Here is a 20,828-nt window from a genome sequence, read left to right as displayed (position 1 = left end):
GCACTAACATGTATCCATCTGGTGATACTGGAAATGCATTTTGTTTTTCCCCAGGGTTCTGATGAAACATTGCCTGCGCATTTAAGCGAGTCATGCTTCTGAGGCCAAGCAAAGAAAATCGCCAAAGAACAACAGTTTCCAGGGTTCACTTAGGAAGAAATTTTCCTTTGGTTCTTTTAACAATGGATTCAGTTACTAGAAACCTGAGTGCACAGTCGAAGCCTCCATGTGCTATCTGTTAACACTGCCCTTCACCTTTTGGACCTCTGCCCCAGGGCTGGCCACACAGACTCTTTTTCTTGGGCCAGACTGAGGTTTCTCAAGTGTGACTCAGCCTGGGGATTAGGTCCAAGCAGAGAAGATAATTGTTTCTAGTCTGGTTTCTCCTTGGGAGGAGGAAGTTCCCTTCTTAACTTTACTCCGTCACCTTTTACACCTTCTGCTGCTGCTCCCCCACACTCCCCAAGCTGGGTCCTTGGATCTCCACTCATTCTGTGCTTTCCCCTCCCAGATTTGTTCACTTCACAGCCTCTATGTAGATGACTTCTGGATCCCAGTACCAACCTGTTTCCTGAGGACCAGAGTTAATATCCGCCTGTCCGCCAGCTATTGTCACCCAGCATCTCAAATGCAACATTTCTAAATCAGATTCACTGTTGGTGAATTCTGTTCTTCCCACTTAAAACCACTTGGCTCATCTCGAGTGATAAGCTATCTTCAGTCACCTGGCCTTGCAAGTTCAACCTCCTGTGGGAAGAGTTGCTCAGCCTGGGTTTCTCCCTCCATTCCCTGTCCCCCTCTCTTGTGGGCCCATTCCTACCACCTCCCCGTGGACTACTGCAATAGCTGCCCTCCTCACTGCTCCCTGCTTTTTGTGCCTTGAAATTCTTCACAGCGGCTTCATTGATCCTATTAATTCACAGCTCTGCTCCGGTTACTTTCCTGCTAAAAAACACTTTCTAGGGCTTCTCTCTTCCCTATCAAATGAAGGGTCCATTCCTCAGCCTGGAATGAAGGCCATTCTCAAGATGGGATCTCCTTAGGGAATGCACGTCATTCTCTTCCCATGTTCTATGCTTCAGTCATAATGAGTATAATCTAATTTTTTTTATCTTTGGGCCTTTCCGGAGACTCTGTTCCCTGGAATCCCCAAACTCCCATTTCCAAATTCATCCACTGCATCACCAACCTTCCAGGCCACCTTTCTCTCTGTACTGAGATGAGATGTCATCATACTCTGAGGCTTCATTTGTGGCATGTGCACACAGATACATATGTGTATACTTTTGAGTTACCTGCAGGCTCCTTGAGTCCCTGGGATGGGTGCTTCGGCCTAGCAGATGCCTGGTGTGCAAATGCTGACTACGCACGCCCAGGGCCCACATCTCACCACTTCTGAACCATTACATCCTTGCTTTCCCTACTCTTCTGATTCAGGCACAGGCAATACATTTGGCATAGAAAGAATGACCCTGTTCCCCCAACCCCTACTGATTTTATACTTTGTTGGAGGCAAAAGCAAATTTCCAAGATTCAGGTCAACGTCAATTTAGAATTGTTTCTGCCAGTTGGAAAACATTTTGAGAAAATTTGAAAGCTATAGCCTTCTAAGGAAACAGGATACCAAACACATACATGCACCACACCCACACCCACACACACACACACACACACACAAACCCAGCCTGGCTTTACGTAGCTCAATCCTGTCAGGCTAATCTTTCGTGACAGAGCAGCAGACCTGGTAGATCAAGGGGGAAACAATAGTTGGAATTTATCTTTGCTGGCTTCAAAACTTTGGAGTCCTGGGTCCCACTCAATGTAATTATCATTAAATTGGTTGAAAGGTTAGAGAAAGGGAGAGTGCCAGTATGAGGTGGGGGTGGTGCTCCTTAGGGGATCAGCCTTGAGTCCAGTGGCCCTGAATGCCCATATGAATGGGCCAGATGACAAAAAAGAGAATATATTCAGAGTCAGCATTCATGTTAAGGGGTGGGAGTAGGTGTAGATAAATAACCAGCCAGAAAAGCAACCTTGGCAATTACATAAGTGATCAACACAAACAGGCAGACTTGTCTAGAAGAGATTTCATGTTTAGAAGCAATCACACACACAATCAGCAATGTAGCATTAGTAAGACCATGATATTGGGATGAAGAAATGCAACTTGTAGGAATTCCATACTTCTAAACCTGCATTAACTGTATCCCTTTTCAAACTCCACAGCTAAAGATGGGAGGGAGAATTTGGACAACATTCAAGGAAGAGCCACAGAAGTGATTGAACTGGGCTGGGACATGAGAATGAAAGACTTCTACAAAAAAGTTAAATGAATTAGGTTTATTGAACTTGGAGATAGACACCCTTGTAAGGGCAATAATAAACAAAAATAGAAAAAGGTTTAAGTTACAACACACAAGAATAAAATTAGATGTAAAGAAGACTTTCCTCAGTTTTAAGGTGGATAAGTGGGTTGTTAAATTACAACAGATTTCTCTAGGAGGGTCTGTTGTACTCCAGGCTCGCTGGGAGGCAGACCTGGATAACCTCTGAGTATATCTGTCCCCACCTGGCACTGCTGAGACTACTTCAGAGTACTTATTTAGGTCCATGATTGAAAATTAAGAGGCAGCCAGTGCCTCCATTGTTATAAAGGCCACAAGATTTGGTTATCTTTTATAAAGAGAAATGGAAACATACAACAGAGCTCTTCCTCAAGTCCTGCACTGGGAACATTAGCACACAGCAGGACCTTTCCTATGTAGACACAGTGCAGATTTGATCTGTGGTGCAGCCAAACTAAAACACAGGTCATGGATTGTTTCCCCACTTTTGGTACGAACAAGCCCTTAATCAATATCTAATCTAGGGACGGTAACATTGGCTATTTGAGTGCAGGCACCCTGGGTTGTTAATGTCTGTTTCCCAACACTATACCATTCCAACATTTTTCTTTACCTAAAGTGGGATAATGATCATTAAAAAAGAACACAATAATTTTCCTTACAACACTGCTGATAACTAATAATCACACAGTTGCATGTAAGTTAATTCTTTAAATTTAATCAGTCATTTATAAAACTCCCCAATTAGTAAAAGTTGGCTTATTTTAATAGCCTTAAACATTGGCTGCTATTTAAACAAGACATTCTAAAAAAAAAAAAAAAAAAAAAAAAAGGCAATCACATAATAGTTTATAGTAATTTACAAGTGATGGTATACATTTAGATACAGAGGTAGAAGTTCACTTTTACAATGTTTCACTAATACACATATACCAAATTCAAGGCACAAAATAGTTTGCTTTACAAAAAAATACTGTAAAAATGTCATTTGCTGTTCTACAACGTGAATAAAACTTTCAAAAGAATCTTTACACCTTTCCATACATATGCCATAGAATAAGATTTCTCCCTCTCACTCATTATAGTTGGCACAAAAATGGGGACTTTTCAATGTAGAAGTTCCCATTTTTAAAAACTGTTTCTTTGCAGAGCTGCTATGTATTCTAGGTAAGAGTCCATCCAAAGAAACGAAACACAGCAACTTCCTGAGGGAAGGGCACTTTCTGTATGCAGCAAAATTCATAGGTAGAAAATGGATGATCTTTTAGGATAATTAGGTCTCCAGACACTTAATGAAGTATTTCAGAGATAAAATTAAAAATTCAAGGCTGGGCGCTGTGGCTCATGCCTGTAATCCCAGCACTTTGTGGGGCTGAGGCGGGCGGATCACGATGTCAAGAGATGAAGACAATCGTGACCAACATGGTGAAACCCCATCTCTACTAAAAATATAAAAATTAGCTGGGCATGGTGGCACGTGCTTGTAGCCCCAGCTACTCAGGAGGCTGAGAAGGGAGAATCACTTGAACCTGTGAGGCAGAGACTGCAGTGAGCCGAGTTTGTGCTACTGGACTCCAGCCTGGTACAGAGCGAGACTCTGTCTCAAAAAAAAAAAAAAAAAAAAAAAAAATTCAGCTAATACTTTAGTCATTGTGACTTTAAGAAAGAGACTTGGTCACCTTTACTGTAATACTCAGATATCATTTACTTCAGTTGATGCAGATTTCAAAATTCCTTTTCAAAAGAGCTAAACATACAAACACCATGAAAAAGCCACCTAGGCCTTGCAAAACGGAAACTTAGAAAACATGAGAAAATATAGCACTATCAGTCCTTGAAATTGCGAAGATGTCAACTGGCTGGAGTTTAATAACAAGAATGAGTAAACTCTATGGGAATTCTGAAAAATCACACACATGAAATATACAGTCTAGTTATCATTTCTAGACTTCCTGCTCATTAAAAAAATAATGGTAACCTGAAGATGTCACACAGTGCTTCTCTAAAGATTTGACTGGTTTTTGGGTTCTGCCTAAAAGGACCCTGTTGGCAACAACCTAAGTTCACTTTTACTGATCACATTTTCCAAGTACTCTAGTCGGTTAATTTACACTTTATTTTTTTTAAAAGTTGATTAAAAAAAGAAACAACACAAGTTTAGAATCCATAAAATGTCAGCAATGCTGATGTGCATTGGACTGAAACATCTGGATCATCTTCTGATAGAAGTAATATTCCATACAAAAAGATTCTTAGATTCCATTTTTTGCTTCATTATTGTTTGTGGCTTGCTTTCTTTGAGCAATAAAGGGGTACATACACTTGTCCGCTCCTAGGAACCGATACATGCACACAACTGCTTCAAATGGGAGGATGCTGAAAAAGGAAAGTCACAGCTGTTAGCAAACTTGAAGTTTCAACTAAGACATCGGGCAGGCATGGAGAGACCTGGTCAGTGAGGGAACCCTCCCAGTTACCTCTTCATGAAGGTCACGATGTACATGAGGCGAGGGGTGCAGATCATGGGCTGGTCAGTGAGGATGGCCTTCATGGCCTGCTTCACACAGTAATCAGGCTTCAGAGGTGGCAGAAAAGGCTCAATTTCTTTCCTGAAAGTTATTTATTCAAAAACAAAATGAAGAATTAACACAATAGAAAAGACTGGAAATACATATCAAAACATTAACAGTGACGTTATCTGAGTGATGGGATTTTGGGTACATTTTGTTTTCTTCATAGTGCTTTTCTGTATTTTCCAAATTTTCCTACTATGAACACATTTTACTGGCACAGTCTAGAAAACAAGTTGGGGGAAAAAAAGTAAAATTGGTCTGCTTTTCCATAAGATGAAAAAGTCATGTTTTTAAGATGCCTTAAAATGTATTTCAAATTATTTTCCTATGTTTTGCTTTCAATAGAAAGAGGAGAGGGTGTTTGGCATAGCAAACACTAATCCCAAGCAAGATGCCAAGCTTTTAGTATTAGGTGTAGTCAAAATGAGGGGGTAAGCTTTCAAAGTGAAAGGAAGGCCAGGTATCTACTTTCCAGGATGCTGGAAGAGGGAAAGCTAAGGTATATTCTCTAGGGGCCCCTGAAATGAAGGGCATATAGACATCCTACCTTCAGTTTAATTCACTAGGTTACATGTTGAAATGATGGTGTGCAATTTATTCCTTTCATTCTTCATTTTGCCACCATAGCTTTGGACCCCTGCACCTGCTGCTATGCTACACTGGAGGAAACAGAGCTCTGCAAGACCCTCAGCAACTGCCTCCCAAGTACATAAGAGGAAAACAAAACAAAACAAAACAAAAACCACCAACACACACACACATGTTCACACAAACACACACGTGTGTGGGATAAGAGGCAGAGCTGGAGTCCATTTTCCAGTTCAGACTTGGAGTCACCCTGACTTTGGAGTGATTCAGATCACCTTTCACCTATTTTGCTGCTTGTTCAGTTCAGTACACGTTAAGAATGGCCCCCAACCAACAGGGAACTGGTTTGGTTATCTTCCTTTGCCTTTCAAATTCACCCAAGCAAAGATTTCAAAGTAAGCATGTCTTCACAAGCATCCTCTTAATGATTCACGGTTTTGTTTATTCTGCTGAGCTCAAGTCAGATGTAACTTGACATTTATATTCCCACATGCCTCCTTTCTGTGTGTGTGGGTATTTTATTTCATTTTTCAGTACATCTAAATGGTTCTTCTCATTCTGCCAGAGTGAATCTAGTTACATACGCTTGCTGCAAAAAGGACGTTTCCAAATCTGGAGTGTAATATTCAATGGTCTTTTCAGAAGAAAGGCACGTTAATCTCTGTGACAGTGACATTGTTTCACATCCAGACCCAAGTCACATGAAGGAATTTTCTTCTGGAATCCCTATTTACCAATACCAATATTAAAGAAACAAGTAACTCCAAAAGGTGAGCTTCTAAGGAAAAGACTGGATATCTATGTTTTCTCTTTACAGAGAAGCCATTTCCTATCTGATGATTCTGGATTAATTTCTGCAAATTAGTATCAGTGTGGCACCAGTCTCGCCCTTGCCATCTTATACACCAATTTTACAAACTTAATCTTGACCAATGAAAGCCACAGATTGTCAAATGATAGTTAAAATACAAGGCTATGTTTGAAAGTCCAATTCCACATATTCTCCCAATATTATTCTTTTTATCAGTAATAATATAGGTTCTCACTGACCTGATTCGGCAGCCTCTGAACATGCCAGTGTCTACAAGATAAGGGCAAACCAAAGTTGTTTTAATTCCATCCTTTTCAGCAGCCTTTAGTTCATGGCTCAGGGATTCATGAAAACCCACAACTCCAAATTTACTGGCACAGTAATCCTGAGTTAAAGAGGGGAGAAAGCAGAAATACTAAGCATATGCCCCTATCCCCAACCAAACTGAAGCCTCCCTGGTCCTATTACTATGGTTGGATGTCTAATACATAGGGTTACAGGTGACTACATGAAGAAAAGGAAATCATTTTAAAAAAGAGATACCTGGCTGGGCGCGGTGGCTCACGTCTGTAATCCCAGCACTTTGGGAGGCCAAGGTGGCTGGATCACTTGAGGTCAGGAGTTCGAGACCAGCCTGGCCAAAATGGTGAAACCCCGCCTCTACTAAAAATACAAAAATTAGCTGGGCATGGTGGGCATGTGCCTGTAGTCCCAGCTACTCAGGAGGCTGAGGCAGGAGAATTGCTTGAACCTGGGAAGTGGAGGTTGCAATTAGCCGAGATCATGCCACTGCACTCCAGCCTGTGTGATAAGAGTGAGACTCCATCTCAAAAAAACAAAACAAAACAAAACAAAAACAAAGACAGATACCTGATGTGGTTCAGTGCAGAAATAATATTTTCAAAGCAACAGCAGAAACAGATGAATGCTTTTTGTCACATCAACTAAGTATCATATTACTTTGGGGAAGCTACCATAAAGGATTCTATGAAAGCTAACAAGCTGAAGTTAAAATGGAGAGAGGTTCACTTTGAAGTGTCTGGAAAATTTACAAATGGTCTCTTGTTCAGTAAAGGAGAAAGAAAAACCAGTTTGTTTAATGCAAGAAGAATAAAGGCAAATCTAGCTTAGGCTATAAATTGTTATGATTTGACTTTCTTTGTATGGTGAAGTTAAAATGAAAATGATAACCATGCCTTGTAATCTTAAACTAGAACTTAACCTAAGGGCACACAATATAGGAAAAAAGTTATTATCCATGGCCCAACTTTAGAAATGGAATCCCTTGATATGGGTGCTATTTAAATAATGTGTCCTTTTGCATATTTGCATGGAGTGATGTTTTCAGTTTTACAGGCATGCAGAGGACAAACAGGACAGAACAATATATGTACTCATGCTTTATCATCTGAATGTTGTGAAGAACAGGGTTTGATGAAATCCAGTTCTACAATTCTACAAACTTACAATGCAGGATACCTGACCACCTCATCTGATGGGCTAATTAATACAAGATAGCTCAGTTTTGGCAAGGTGACCACAACCGAACGTGAACCTCTGGCCTCATTCTTCTGTTTCCCGCAGCCTTCCATGGTTCTATTCTTGGCCCTGTGCCTCCTGCCATCGTCAAGCGAAGCTGCTAATAAAAATGGACACACTGAGGGCTGGCCCATATACTTTTCTTGTTGCTGCTGCTTTGTCAAACTAGTGTAAGAGATTTTATGGCAGAAGACCATTCCCTTTTTTCATTTTGTTTTAGAGACAGGGTCTTGCTCTGTCTCCCAGGCTGAAGTGCAGTGGTGCCATCACAGCTCACTGCAGTCTTGAAGGCCTGGGCTCAAGCGATTCTCCCACCTCAGCCTCCCAAGTAGCTAGGACTACAGGTGCACGCCACCACACCTGACTTAGAATTCCCTTCCGGTGGCTGGCCCTGGGTTCCTGTGGAACATCCTATACGCAGCACACATGCAGAGTGCCTTTGTGCAGCTTTCATGAATGGAGGCGCAGCAGGTGCCCTCCTGGAGGTTCTGATGTACTTATCACAGGATAAACAGATTGAATGAAAGAAATGCTATATATCTGACAAACCTCAACTCCGGCAGTACTGAACAATCCCAAGGAACTTGCAACTGTCACAATATGACCATGATTAATCTCCAGCATCGTAGGAAGAAAAGCCTTAGTGGTCTGAAACAAAGTTAGATTCAAGTTTTAGAACTGACGTCATGAATTTCATCTAAAACCCAATCCAAGATCACAAAACAAATTTTTATTCACATGATGTTACATTTCCCAATTCCTTTAAAAATATTTTATGTTTATCAAGAAGATCTTTTAATTGTCTGGTTAGCTTAGCACTGTATCATCAGCATGGCAGGCCTATTGTAAGTCATGACCGACAAGACTGTAATGTAAGAGCTTTTGTGGACAGTGTCTAGAGATGAAAAGAGAGCCATTGGCAGAAGGTTCTTAATCACCTTTCAAGTGGCAGTTATCTGCTAATTTAAAGTACTCCCAAGCCAGAGATTTGTTTCTGCTCATGACACTTCAATGCAGCTATCTCATGGTTTGGGAGGGACCACAGCCTACTACAAACATTGCCTTGTATTAATGTGTGCCTTATGGCGATGTCTACATAGTAACAGACCCATCAATGAAGAGATACTCCAGCAGTGTGCTCTGGAATCCCAAGGCTTACCACCAAAGTGAACTAGCAGGAGACAAAGTATTTTAGGATGTAAAAAACAGGGTAAATTATAGAACTATTTTTGTGAAAAACATATTATAATGCCAACTGTACACTGACAAGAACGTGTATCATTCTGAACAGTCACATTCCAACGTGGGTTTCACTGCAAGGACTCTGCCACAGATGCAGGTGACTGGCCACACAGTGAGGCAGAGTGTGGCACACGTTCCAGGGTGGGGGACCCAGAGGCCCTAGAACTTGTGCTAGAGGTGGCACAAAATCAGAGGCGGCGCTGATTTCTTACTCACTAAACTCTTTTCTCTCTAGCTCGCTTGTCTTCAAAATGCAAGGCTGTATCAGACAAAAAAAAAAAAAAATTACTTCAAATTGCTTACAATGATCTATTAACTACTCTACCAGGCTCCCAACAGTTTTATAACCTGCTTCTTAAAAGAAAGCAGTGAAGAGCAATCTGTCTACTGCTGAGTTATCTCCTACTGCCAGCACAGCTTCCCATGATTTATGAAGTTAAAAAAACCCACACAACCAAACACTACAGAGCAGACTTAAGGAAGAGCTGCATTCCTTCTCAGAGGATTTACTGGCTAAGGTATCACTGAGTTTTTGCATGAAACCTAATTTGGGTTTGTGGGTTTTTTCTGGGGGGGTGGGGGACAGGGTTTTGCAGTGTTGCCCAGGTTGGAGTGCAACGGCATAATCATAGCCTCGAACTCCTGGGCTCAAGTGATCCTTCTGCCTCAGCCTCCCGAGTAGCTGGGACTACAGATGCACGTCACCATGCCCAGCTAATTTTTAATTTTTTGTAGAGAAGGGGTCTCACTATGTTGCCCAGGCCAGTCTTGAACTCCTGGGCTCAAGTGATCCTCCCATCTCGGCCTCCTAAAGTGCTGGGATTACAGGCATGAGCCAATGCCCTTGACCCTATCTAATTTGTTATAATTTTTATGTGTAAAGATTGAAAACAGCAATTCCATTAATTCTGATGTTTTTCTATGCTCCCATCAATTATTCATACAGATGCCACATGAATTTTTGTGAAGTATCCCAAGGTCTTCCCCAGTCATCATGCATCACCCCAGTCCCAACTCATACCGTTTGAGTTTCCTCATCAGTACCCATGAAATGCTTATTCTCACCTGTGTCATTTGACCCAGGAACTCTTCTGATAATCTATCCCTGATCCTTCCTATGTAAATCAAAGTGTAATATTCATCACATATTTATATAGTCTCTCATACTTTTCAAAGTGCTTTATGTCACTGGAGTCTCCTAATAATTCTTTATTGAAGGTAGTTAGGGTGTTAAACTTTTATCTAATATTATTCTAGGTCAGCCTGACTTTGTCTATATTTCTGTAAGACGTATAGTCAGTACCATTCACCTTAACATGATTATATGTTTAATAGTGTTTTGATTTTGATTGTCTTATACTTATTTGTCTGACTGTTCCAGACTAAGCTGGAAGACCCAGATCAATCTTCCAAATATTAAGGGAAAATTACTTTGCTACACAGAGACAGGCACTGTGGAGGAGAACTAGTGATACGGTTTGGATCTGTGCCCCTACCCAAATCTCATGTCAACTATAATCCCCAATGTCAGAGGTATGGCCTGGTGGGAGGTAACTGGACCATGGGAGTGATCTTTCATGTATGGTTCAGGACCATTTCCTGGTGCTGCTCTAGTGATAATGAGTGAGTTCTTGCGAGATCGGGTTGTTAAAATGTGTGCAGCCCCCACCCCCACCCACCCCCTCACTTCCTCCTGCTTCCGCAGTGTTTACTGCTGTACCCCCTTTGCCTTCTACTATGATTGAAAGCTCCCTGAGGCTTCCCCAGAAATGGAGCAGAAGCCTCTATGCTTGCTGTACAGCCTGCAGAACCATGAGCCAATTAGACTTCTTGTTTTTGTAAATTACCCAGTCTCACGAATTTCTGTATGGCAGTATGAGAACAGACTAATACAGCAAGTGAACCCACTCCTTATTACTGCATTGCCCAAGTACAATGCTGAGGAAGAGAGACACATGTTTCAGCTTGATTGTATTTCTTTGTAGTAGTAAAAACAGAAAGAGTAATTATGACAGTAATTATTATTTTGATCTGTTACTAAAAAAAGTCAAAAACTGGTACTTCAGGTTATTATGGGTTCAACTTTAGGCTCTATAATTTATACATGGTTATTATATCACAGAACTGAAAAAAAGTAACATCGCAATGGAGTTTATGTATTCCAATCTAAACTAGAAAACAGCTGGGCACAGTGGCTCACACTTGTAATCCCCAAGCTTTGGGGGAGGCTAAGGCAGGAGGATCACTTGAGCCCAGGAGTTCAAGACCACCCTAGGAAACACTGTGAAACCCGGACTCTACAAAAAAATACAAAAAGTTAGCCAGGCGTGTACTTGGTTACCTGACAAATCTGAATCACTCACTCACATGTCCACTCTAACTCAAGCCAGCGGCTGGCTCTGACTAGAAACTCGGATATCATAGCAGGTTGGCTCTAATGACTTCCCTGTATTCACGTGCTCTGGTCTTGCCTGCAGGTGTTAAATGACTAATCCAGATCCCCAGCACCACATCAAGGTAGGTGACAGAAGATTAACAAGTTCCTAACTGTTCTTTAAGTGTAATTTGTTGCAAGGTTCTGAAACTGATTAATGTCCCCTCCCCTTCTTGCCCTGAAATGAATCTGGTGGTATTAAGTTATATAAAATAGTTCCAGTTTCTCCATAAGGAGGGTACTATGGCTGCATATTCTAAAAAATGTGATTTGGGGACACATTTCCCACTGTGGGACCCTCCCCCCACCCCCAAATTGTTTGAAGAAGAGTTAAGCTACTGGTTTAAAGGAAAAGGAAACAAAAAAGGGCAAGGGGGACAGAGACAGAGAGAGAGAGAGAGAGAGAGAGAGAGAGAGAGAGAGAGAGAGAGAGAGAGGAGGCGGGAAGAGAGAAGAAGGGAGAGAGAAAGAGAAACCAAACAATCCAGATATGGCTATGTGAAAAAAATCTTTTCCAATTGTGGGCTATAAACATTTGGGGAAATACATTCCAATTTTAAAGAGTAAAGTATGACACAGATTGGCTTGTTGTAATATGAAGGTTTCTTTTGAGAGGGAGATTGTTTTGTTTTGTAAAGCACAGGTGGGTCAATGTTCAGTTTAAAACTTGATTTCTTTGCCTAATCAAGGACAAATTTGGCCTTCTGTATAAATTAAATCCAACGTATCTTTGCATTTTCTACATTTTAAGACAAAGATCCATATTCTTTATTTGAAAGGCTCATTAATTACAGGCAACACTGCAATTACTATAACAACCACTCACAGCGTCAACAACCACCAAAGAGCTGCGCGGTGGGAACTGAGAGGTGAAGAAAGCTATCTAGGGCCGCTAATCAGCCTGAGATCCCAGACAGCTTGTTTCTAAAGCTGGTGTCAAACATTTACTCAGCTCTGCTCTGTGTCGGGCAAAGGCAAGCTTGGGGTAGGAGCACCCACATGAGGACCACTCGGGTTTCTTTTAAGCCTGTGCTCAGGTTCCCGCTGGAGCCCAGTACACGTGACTGAGCACGAAGGCTGTTAATCATTTCCTTTGCTGCCTGAATAGAGGCGAGCAATTACTCCAAACTCCTGCCTTATGTCTGGGGCGCATTATTAAACAAACTTTGATCAACATGAATTCTATTCCATATTTTGCAAGAAAAATGCTATAGTTGGGTGACTAGAAAGCATCACATTTTCAGGAATTTTCCCAAGTAACCTGACTAGTTTTCTTTTCTAATTACTCTTGCCCTCAACAGTCTGGTAGATGACATTTGAGATAGCACAGCATATTCTGTCCTTGACACTGCTTGACAGCACAAAGAAATCTGGCACTTTGCAATGAATTATTAATGTGCACAAATATTGTAGCATGTATGAGGTAGAGACCAGCAAAAGGTGAAGTGCTAGTTGCCATGACACCAGTCAGTTCAAGCTAAGGTTCATAATCTTTAACTTTGTCTCAAAGAGTCGTCAGAAGAACATAAAGGGCAAATCTGAAACACACAGCCAAACGGCTTCAGTATAAATTAATGCCTGTGAGGCATGGGCGGATCTGAGAGGGCAGCACAGATAATTTGCTGACCAATAGGACTGCTGAGTTATACCAACTATAAGGATGGATAGATCAGGAGTTATCATCCAGTAAAGGGGTCTCCAAATGCAGTACATGTGATCAGTCTCCAGAGTGAGCTGGTGCCCATGCTGGTTGGCAAGGTTTGCTAGATGCTAACTGTAAGTCAGAGAATTGCACTCTATTGCAGTGTCCTCTTGCCTGTCTAAAAAACAGAAGAAGACATCAAGTTCTTCCGCAGGAAAATATGGTTGACTCTTGATCTGGGGGGGGTCTCGAAGTCAGTAACCAATATGTGAACCAAGAAGTTTACAGAATTTAGAGTTGGAAGGGGCCTAGGGATTTTCTTATCTGCAAAAGAGAAAACTTTTAATAACTGACTTTGTCTATTAAGTGTGGAGCTAGAACTTTGATTACCATGATTAATTTGATCACAAGATTCCAATATCATAATCTGCTACCAGCTGACGGGGTTGCTGTGTGATTTAAAAAAAAAAAAAAAAAGGAAGGACATTCAAATGGACACTGACATTCCTACGAAACATGCTTAACAAGTCTAATATCTCCTTAGCTCCTCAGGGCTCCTCTTCAAAGCACTGGGCACATTGAAAGATAACTGTAAAGGTCACATTTGTGATATAAGCAAGAACTTCTTAAACAGACGTGTAAGTAACTGCACATAGACATGACATGTCATAGCTCGAGAAATCTTTTAAAGTAAAGTTTACGCCAAATTAACTTCCAACAGCTCCGACTCTCCAGACCATTACTGGTACTCTTAATGACAGACTGCAGCCCAGAGCCTGCAGCTGCAGTGTCAGGACAAATTAGCCTAAAGTGGAACAAAAGTCAATGTGAAGAAATGTGGTATCCGGCAAAGTCTGACTTTTGAAATTCTGAGATTGATGACATTTTAAAGGTGTAGGTACAACAGAATGTGTTTTCCATATTTGTAAGCAATTCTAGGTTCCTGAGCACTAAGAGAAAAGCAAAGTTAATTTCTCACCATAGGAGAAGGCCTCATTATTTTTGTGCACATACACGACTGTCCTGTGATCAATTCAAGAGAAGGTATCTTTTAAAAGAATGGTTTTGAAATGTTTATCTCTTATTTGAAATCTAAGAAAGAGAGTAGACATTCATTTCCAGAGAGGACCATAAATCATATAACGCTGGGAGAAAGGTCACCACCACCAGCACAGTACAGTTTTCTCACGTATGCTTAAGGTTTTTCAGAATTTCCAAATGTTAGCATGATATAAACTTTGAATAAAAAAGAACACCATCAAGACTCCACTGAACAAAGAACGTCTGACTGGAAATGCTTACGGCACCCATCACATGGCTGGGCAACTTTCCTCTACTGTTCCACCCCTTCTGCCTGTGCAGCTGCCAGAGTTAACTTATCTTTATCAGAATCACAAAGGAACACTCTCCCGCTTATTTACAAGGCTAAAATGACATCTGGTGGCACTCTTCTCTGAGAACTCAGTCACTGTGCCTGGAAAATGATTCAAAAACACAAACTTTTGCGGGGCAACTGTAGGAGTATTCTTGTGCATGTGGTAAGTACTAACTGCTGATGTTGCTGAAATGTTCCACTAGTCCCTGTAGCCTCACAATGTTTTATTCATTGTCCTGTGATCAATTCAAAAAAGCCATCTTTTAAAAGAATCGTTTTGAAGTGTTTATCTTTTATTTGAACATCCAAGAAAGAATAGGCATTCACTTCCAAAGGGGACCATACATCCTATCATGCCTGAAGGTGCTTAAAATACAGTGAACTGTGTTAAAGTTAACAGGATACATCATTAGTGTGTTCAAAAATGTAAAATGGTGACATACTACCAGCTCACCTGGGTAAGGAAAATATGTCTAAAGTACCTCTAAAGGTATCTATTTATTAAATATACTGACCAAACTTTAGACATTTTACTTTGACCGTAGAAAGTATTATTTGAAAAAAACAATCTTCATTCCAAAATTATATCTTTAATTAGGAAGTAAAACCTACATCTGTATTTGCTAGCAGTACCAACTTTAAATATTCTAGCTGCAGCTGACAACAGAAATTCTAACATGCATATGTTGTTGCGTAATAGCCTCTTTTTCCTACTTGGGTATGTTTGTAGAGACAGAAAGGTCTCCTGACCAATTGTGCAACAGAGCCCCAAGATATTAAGCTTGGAACTACTGTCTCAGACTTAACAAAATGTTCATCTTAATTTCTATCACATTGAGACAAAACATTCACTCTTTAGATAATACAGGAGAGACTAAAGAACATGTCATAATAGTCAAATTTGCGCCAATGTTAAATCTATCCTTTTAAAAACATGTATTATTGTGAGGCCACAGGGATTAGCGTAACATTTGAACAGAATCAGCAGTTAGTACTCAACGCACATGCACAAGAATACTCCTACAGTTGCCCTGCAACCAAGAAGCTAATAAAAGAGCCAGGCTTTTCAAATGAACACCTCGATGATGACACCATTAATTATTCAGCAAAAATAAATGCTTCATTAACTTGTCTTCACACTGTTAAAGGATAGGATGAATTTACCTCAAGGCAGCAACTCAGATATCAACATTCCCTTACATTTTAGAGCTCACTATGCAGAAATACCAGAAATAAGGTGACTTAAAACTCAATTTGTCTGTAAAATACACTGGCCTTTGGAATCCAGAAACCCACTTGGTCCTGACTGCCCATTACTTAACCTTCCTTTTGTTACTTGACCTCTCTGGATCTTGACTGAACTCATTTGTGAGACAAAAGAGGAGATCTCCAAAGTTTTTTCATCTCAAATATGTTATGATTTATATTCAACAATTATTTTTCCAACTCCTACCACACACCCAAAATACTGAGGTCACGCTGAGGTATTATTTGCCTAAGACTCTCATAAATGACTCAATAAGGGATCAACTCTATTAGTGCAGTGGCCAGCATTGAGTGATCAGCAAAAATCTCATTGAGTATTTCTATGATGTCACGGCTGTGCCTTTTAACATAACTTGAATGTATGCCTCTTATCTATTAAAAAAATTACAAATTATTTGTTTGAAACAATCATCCTTTTTCTGTGTTTTATTTGAGTCCATGGAGGCTCAATGTGTTAAACAATGAATGCTCAGCACTGTTTCTGAAATGCTGTTTTCCCTGATCTTTTCCCTGCTGGGCCCTAGATGATAAAATGAAGTGTTCAATGATCTCCTTAAGCCTCAGGCCCCTCCCCCTATTTAATAACTCTTTATGGAATAATGAAAATAACCCACAAAATTGCAGCCAAATAGCTTGCCAAACAACAGGCTGTCATTAATCTCTTTGCTTTGCCCCAAACTCAAATTGCATCTTAGAAATTGTAATAAAGACAGATCTTCCAAAGGGCAGAGGCTTCGGTTCTGCTCTAGTGACCAGTTAACTACTTCCATGACGCATAAACACATGCATGTGAGCTTAGCCACTGCTCAGGCCATCTGCAGTGGCAGACTTCCTAGCCCCTGTTCCAACAGCATGGCTCTCAATGTGCCCATGATCATCAACCCCTGTAATTCTAATTGTAAATAGTTTAAATTCTTCCCTGCTTTCTAGTTTGCTTACTGTGAAATCTTTAAAAAAATTAAAATCTTTACCTAAATGAAGGGTAAATATATTCAAGAGATTACAGCTGAAAACTTATTCTGTTTTTAAACATGCACTGCTAGAACTTAGAATTCACTCAACATATATTAGGGTCTATGAGGTACCTACATTGGGATAGGCATGGTTAAAAAACAAAAATAAATATTTGTGAACCTCTTCAAGGATTTTAAAGATTGCAGATGGCAACTTTCCTATAAATCAGTGGTTTTCTACATTAGAATCACCTAGGCAGCTTTTCCTCCTGGTGTTCAGGACACATCTCAGACCAATTATACCAGAATCTCCAATGGGAGAATCAGGCATCAGAAGGCAACGTCCCTCAGGTGGTTCCCATTTGTAGCTGAGTTCGGGAACCAGTGCTCTAGAACAGCGTTTCTTAATCTCAGCACCATTACATTTGGGCCTGGGTAATTTTAAGCCATAGGATTGCCCTATGCATGGAAGGATGTTTAAGCAGCATCCCTGACTTCTCTCCACTAGATGCCAGTAGCAGCTCCACCAGTCTGACAAGAAAAATGTCTCCAGATGTTACCAATGTCCCCTGCGGGCAAAATCACCCACATGAGAACTGCTCACTAGAAAGAACATGTACATTAGGAAAGGAAGTCCCATATACTCCAGTGATGATTTTCCCTTAAGTTTTCATTCTCATATTGTAATGACATTTTCCTAGGTTGGGAATATATTTGGGGCTGGAAATTGAAAAAAAAAAAAAAAAAAAAGCCAACAACTTAAATATGGACTCAAAACTTCATCACTTGCAGTTTCTGTACTTCAAACCACCACTCCACCATGAAATTAAGGACAATAATACTGATCCAACAAGTCTGATATATTCTAGCTACCTCACAGAGGAACAATATTGAAATGTAATAGAAGATCACACCAATCACTTACCAATCACAACTCTGGTTAAACCACCTAAAATATTATTACTAAATTATGAGAACTGAAAAAAGAAAACTTCCTTTTAAGGACAACAAATATACACGAGACACCATTCCTTCCATTATCCAGCAACACCACACAGTTCTTCACTGGCTGGCCCTGACTTTCTGCTGTGGTGCTTAGGGCAGCTGTGAAAACTTCACCCTGGGCAGAGCAACCAAGAGGAAGCATGAGCTAAAGGGCACCTGGACTCTTCCTTTCAGACACTGGACCTGAATCAAAATTTAAAAAATAAACCTAGATCAGAGTGGGCCCCAGAGTATGCAGTCTGACATCCTGCTAATTACAAGATTCCTAAAGGGCTGGTTAGCTCAGGAAAAAAAAAATAGTGTGTGTGTGTGTGGGTATGGGGGAGATGAAATATTGAAAAGGTGGGAAGAGCAGTTCCTCTTCAAACTTTGACACATACGCGCGTAGGAATCACCTGGGCTCTGAAGCAAATGCAGACTCGGACTCAGTAGTTAGGTTGTGCTGCTGCGGCTGCTTGGGACCACAAGCCAAGCACAAGATTCTAGAGTGAGCCTGAGCATTTATCAGGTAAAGGCTGGTTCAAATCAACTCCAAGAGCCCCTGGTATGAATGACCATGGGACTTTGTGGACTGACTCTATGTCTGTTTGCCTTGGATCCATTTTTAGCATGAGCAAGCCACCCAATCCCATTAGAACAAAGTTCATAAAGAAGAAACCTAAAAGACTTCAAGTCTTCCCCACCACATCCACAGAGGCTTTGAAGGCTTACCATTCAAGACAGGGACTGTAGACTCCATCATCCTCAGCACTTCCCTCACTGGCTTTCCAACTTTACCTTGGACAAGTGAACCATAGAGGCTTTTATACTCTGGTAAGCCTCATTTAGGGAAAAATTACCCCTTTATAGATCACATGCTTGGACCATAAGTTTGGACACTACCAGTGGCCCAAAGTGCACAATTTTGAAAATTCATGATTAACATTTCAAAGGCAAAGCTTATGAAGCTATCTGGAATTCTGATCCCATAAGAATATTATATAACAGAATAAAGGTTTTACATTTTGTTAGGAGATAAGCTAACAAAATGAACTAAACTAAAACCACGCTTAACTGATATTTTGGTACCAATTATTAATAGAACTTTGTTCAGCCAGTCCTTGTAGAAGAGCCCTTTCCATTCATGACTTTTTTGTGTCCAGTTTGTCAATACTGATATGCAAACTAGGAAGAGAAAGAAGGAAGCTGGGTGACCAAGGATGTACTACACTATTCTCAAGGAAATAACTCTCTCCAATACAAGCTATGGAAAAGTACAGAAAAGGCCCAGAAACATGCAAGTTGGGCTTTGGTAATAAAATTCTAGTACAGTATTGGTTCTTCAGGCTTGAATTTTACATGCTTGTCTAATCTACAGAGCAAGCTTTCTGGGGATATTAAGCTAGGGTTAATCAGTTATTGCTAAACTAACCATGCTAATAAAAAATCAACATTTGAAGACTAATTCTTATACCACAGGGCAAAACCCATAAGTGACTCATAGGAAAATCTACCTACTGTACCAGGAGCTTTGAACTTGTAGCCCACAGCTAAGTATTTGTACAGGCTTTAACCTGGAAGCCTAGGCTGAGGGTTTGGGTCCTAGCTTCTTCCTTCCCTGGCAGTGACCTTAGGGAAGTCCCTTCACCTCTCTGGGTTTGTTTCCTCATCCATAAACATGAGGATAGTGGCTCTACTTAATTCAGAGTTGCTGTGAGGCTCAGATGAGAGAAGTGTTTATGAAAAGGCTTTGTAAATTTAAGTGCTATAAAAAAAGTTCAGTAAATGTACACAAGGCTCATTAAGCATATATTTACAGATTATTTTTGTTATAAGTGCTATCTATTTTTGGTTAGGCTGTTTCCTCAAGTTCCTGCAAGTCCTGGTTCTTACTATGTATGGCTCCCAGTCCTCCCTGCCCTCCACGCAGTGCCAGACCATACTTTCGGTTAAAACACAGTATCTGACCTAAGAAAAGAAGTCTCAAAAACATTGCTAAGCAGTTGCTTCAGCTGCCTAGTCCCTTTCATCCCGAGTCCTAGATGACGCTGGAAAACAACAAAACTTTCCAACACCACCTCCTTTCTAATTCTTCTTATTCAGTCCCATTTTACTATAGGCAAAAAATGACTGTTATAAATAAAAATTGCAACACTTTAACAGTCCAGCAAACATAATAAAGATACAATACGAAATCATTTAAAAATAATTCATTACACCTTATGCTTCTCTTTCCCAAGAGACTGTAGGACTAGCCCATGTAAAAAAGCCTTAAGAAATCAGTAGGGGGCAGTATGTTAATTACAACTTACAGGTGGGAAAACTCAGGCTTTGAATTTTAAGTTTCATTTGTCCTCAAAATACCCCTGTGTTTACGTAAGTAACACTTATGTTATTTTGAGCCCTATTGTTTAGGATAACACTAAGAAGCTGCAGCATGTTAATATTCAAAAATTCCAGTACTAACCTATTTGAAGGAAAGGCAAGAAATTCACATTTTATGCAAGCAGCATATAAGAAACACTTGTGGTTTTTTCCAAACCAAAAAATACAATGTTAACACCACTGCCACTTTCACACATTTTTGTGTGATCTTTGAAAGTTTCACAGACCAAGTAATGTTTTGTTTCCAAATGTGAATTCATTGTAAATGGCTTGTCATTGTAAGGGGCTAATTTGACAGCACTCAAGGTTGTGGCAGTAATTGCCCTTACTTGTTAAATATTCTAGCAGCATTTGCTGCAGTGTTGAAAGTTTTACGATGATTATAAGAGGATATTCATTTTTTTCCCCCTGTGGCTCACTTCATTTTAGTTTCAGAGCATTTAGGAAAATGGTCCCTGACAGGTGTGAACTTCAGTTTTAAGAGAATTGACAAATAAAGTAAAAAAGACCAAAAAAAAAAAAAAAATTCAAGAATGAAATACACTGGGGAAGCTCTTCAAGTGAAAAATGTTAGCATTCCTTCAGACCACATGAAAAGGTGTGCCTCCCCTCATATCTCCTCCGGTGTGGGGATGGCATAGACCTGTATAAACCCAGGGATGCAGGTGACTGAAACTAGCCAGCCAGGTAT

The 20,828-nt window shown here is 40.4% G+C and overlaps 1 protein-coding gene across 1 annotated transcript in view; it reads right to left on the bottom strand.

The window, feature by feature from the left end:
* Nucleotides 1-2,325: 2,325 nt before the first annotated feature.
* The window catches only part of RDH10 (retinol dehydrogenase 10), a 30,195-nt gene continuing 11,692 nt past the window's right edge, over nt 2,326-20,828 (bottom strand). The window contains exons 3-6 of the mRNA XM_015454959.3: nt 8,406-8,504; nt 6,557-6,702; nt 4,823-4,954; nt 2,326-4,721 (exon numbers count right to left, since the gene is read on the bottom strand). Of these exons, the coding sequence (XP_015310445.1) occupies nt 4,598-4,721; nt 4,823-4,954; nt 6,557-6,702; nt 8,406-8,504 (501 nt within the window). The 3' untranslated portion in view covers nt 2,326-4,597. The remainder of the gene's footprint in view (nt 4,722-4,822; nt 4,955-6,556; nt 6,703-8,405; nt 8,505-20,828) is intronic.

The sequence above is a fragment of the Macaca fascicularis genome, chromosome 8 (genome assembly GCF_037993035.2).
Source record: "Macaca fascicularis isolate 582-1 chromosome 8, T2T-MFA8v1.1".
NCBI lineage: Eukaryota > Metazoa > Chordata > Mammalia > Primates > Cercopithecidae > Macaca > Macaca fascicularis.
The sequence above is the reverse complement of the archived record's forward strand: the minus strand, read 5'-3'. Positions and strand labels throughout refer to the sequence as shown.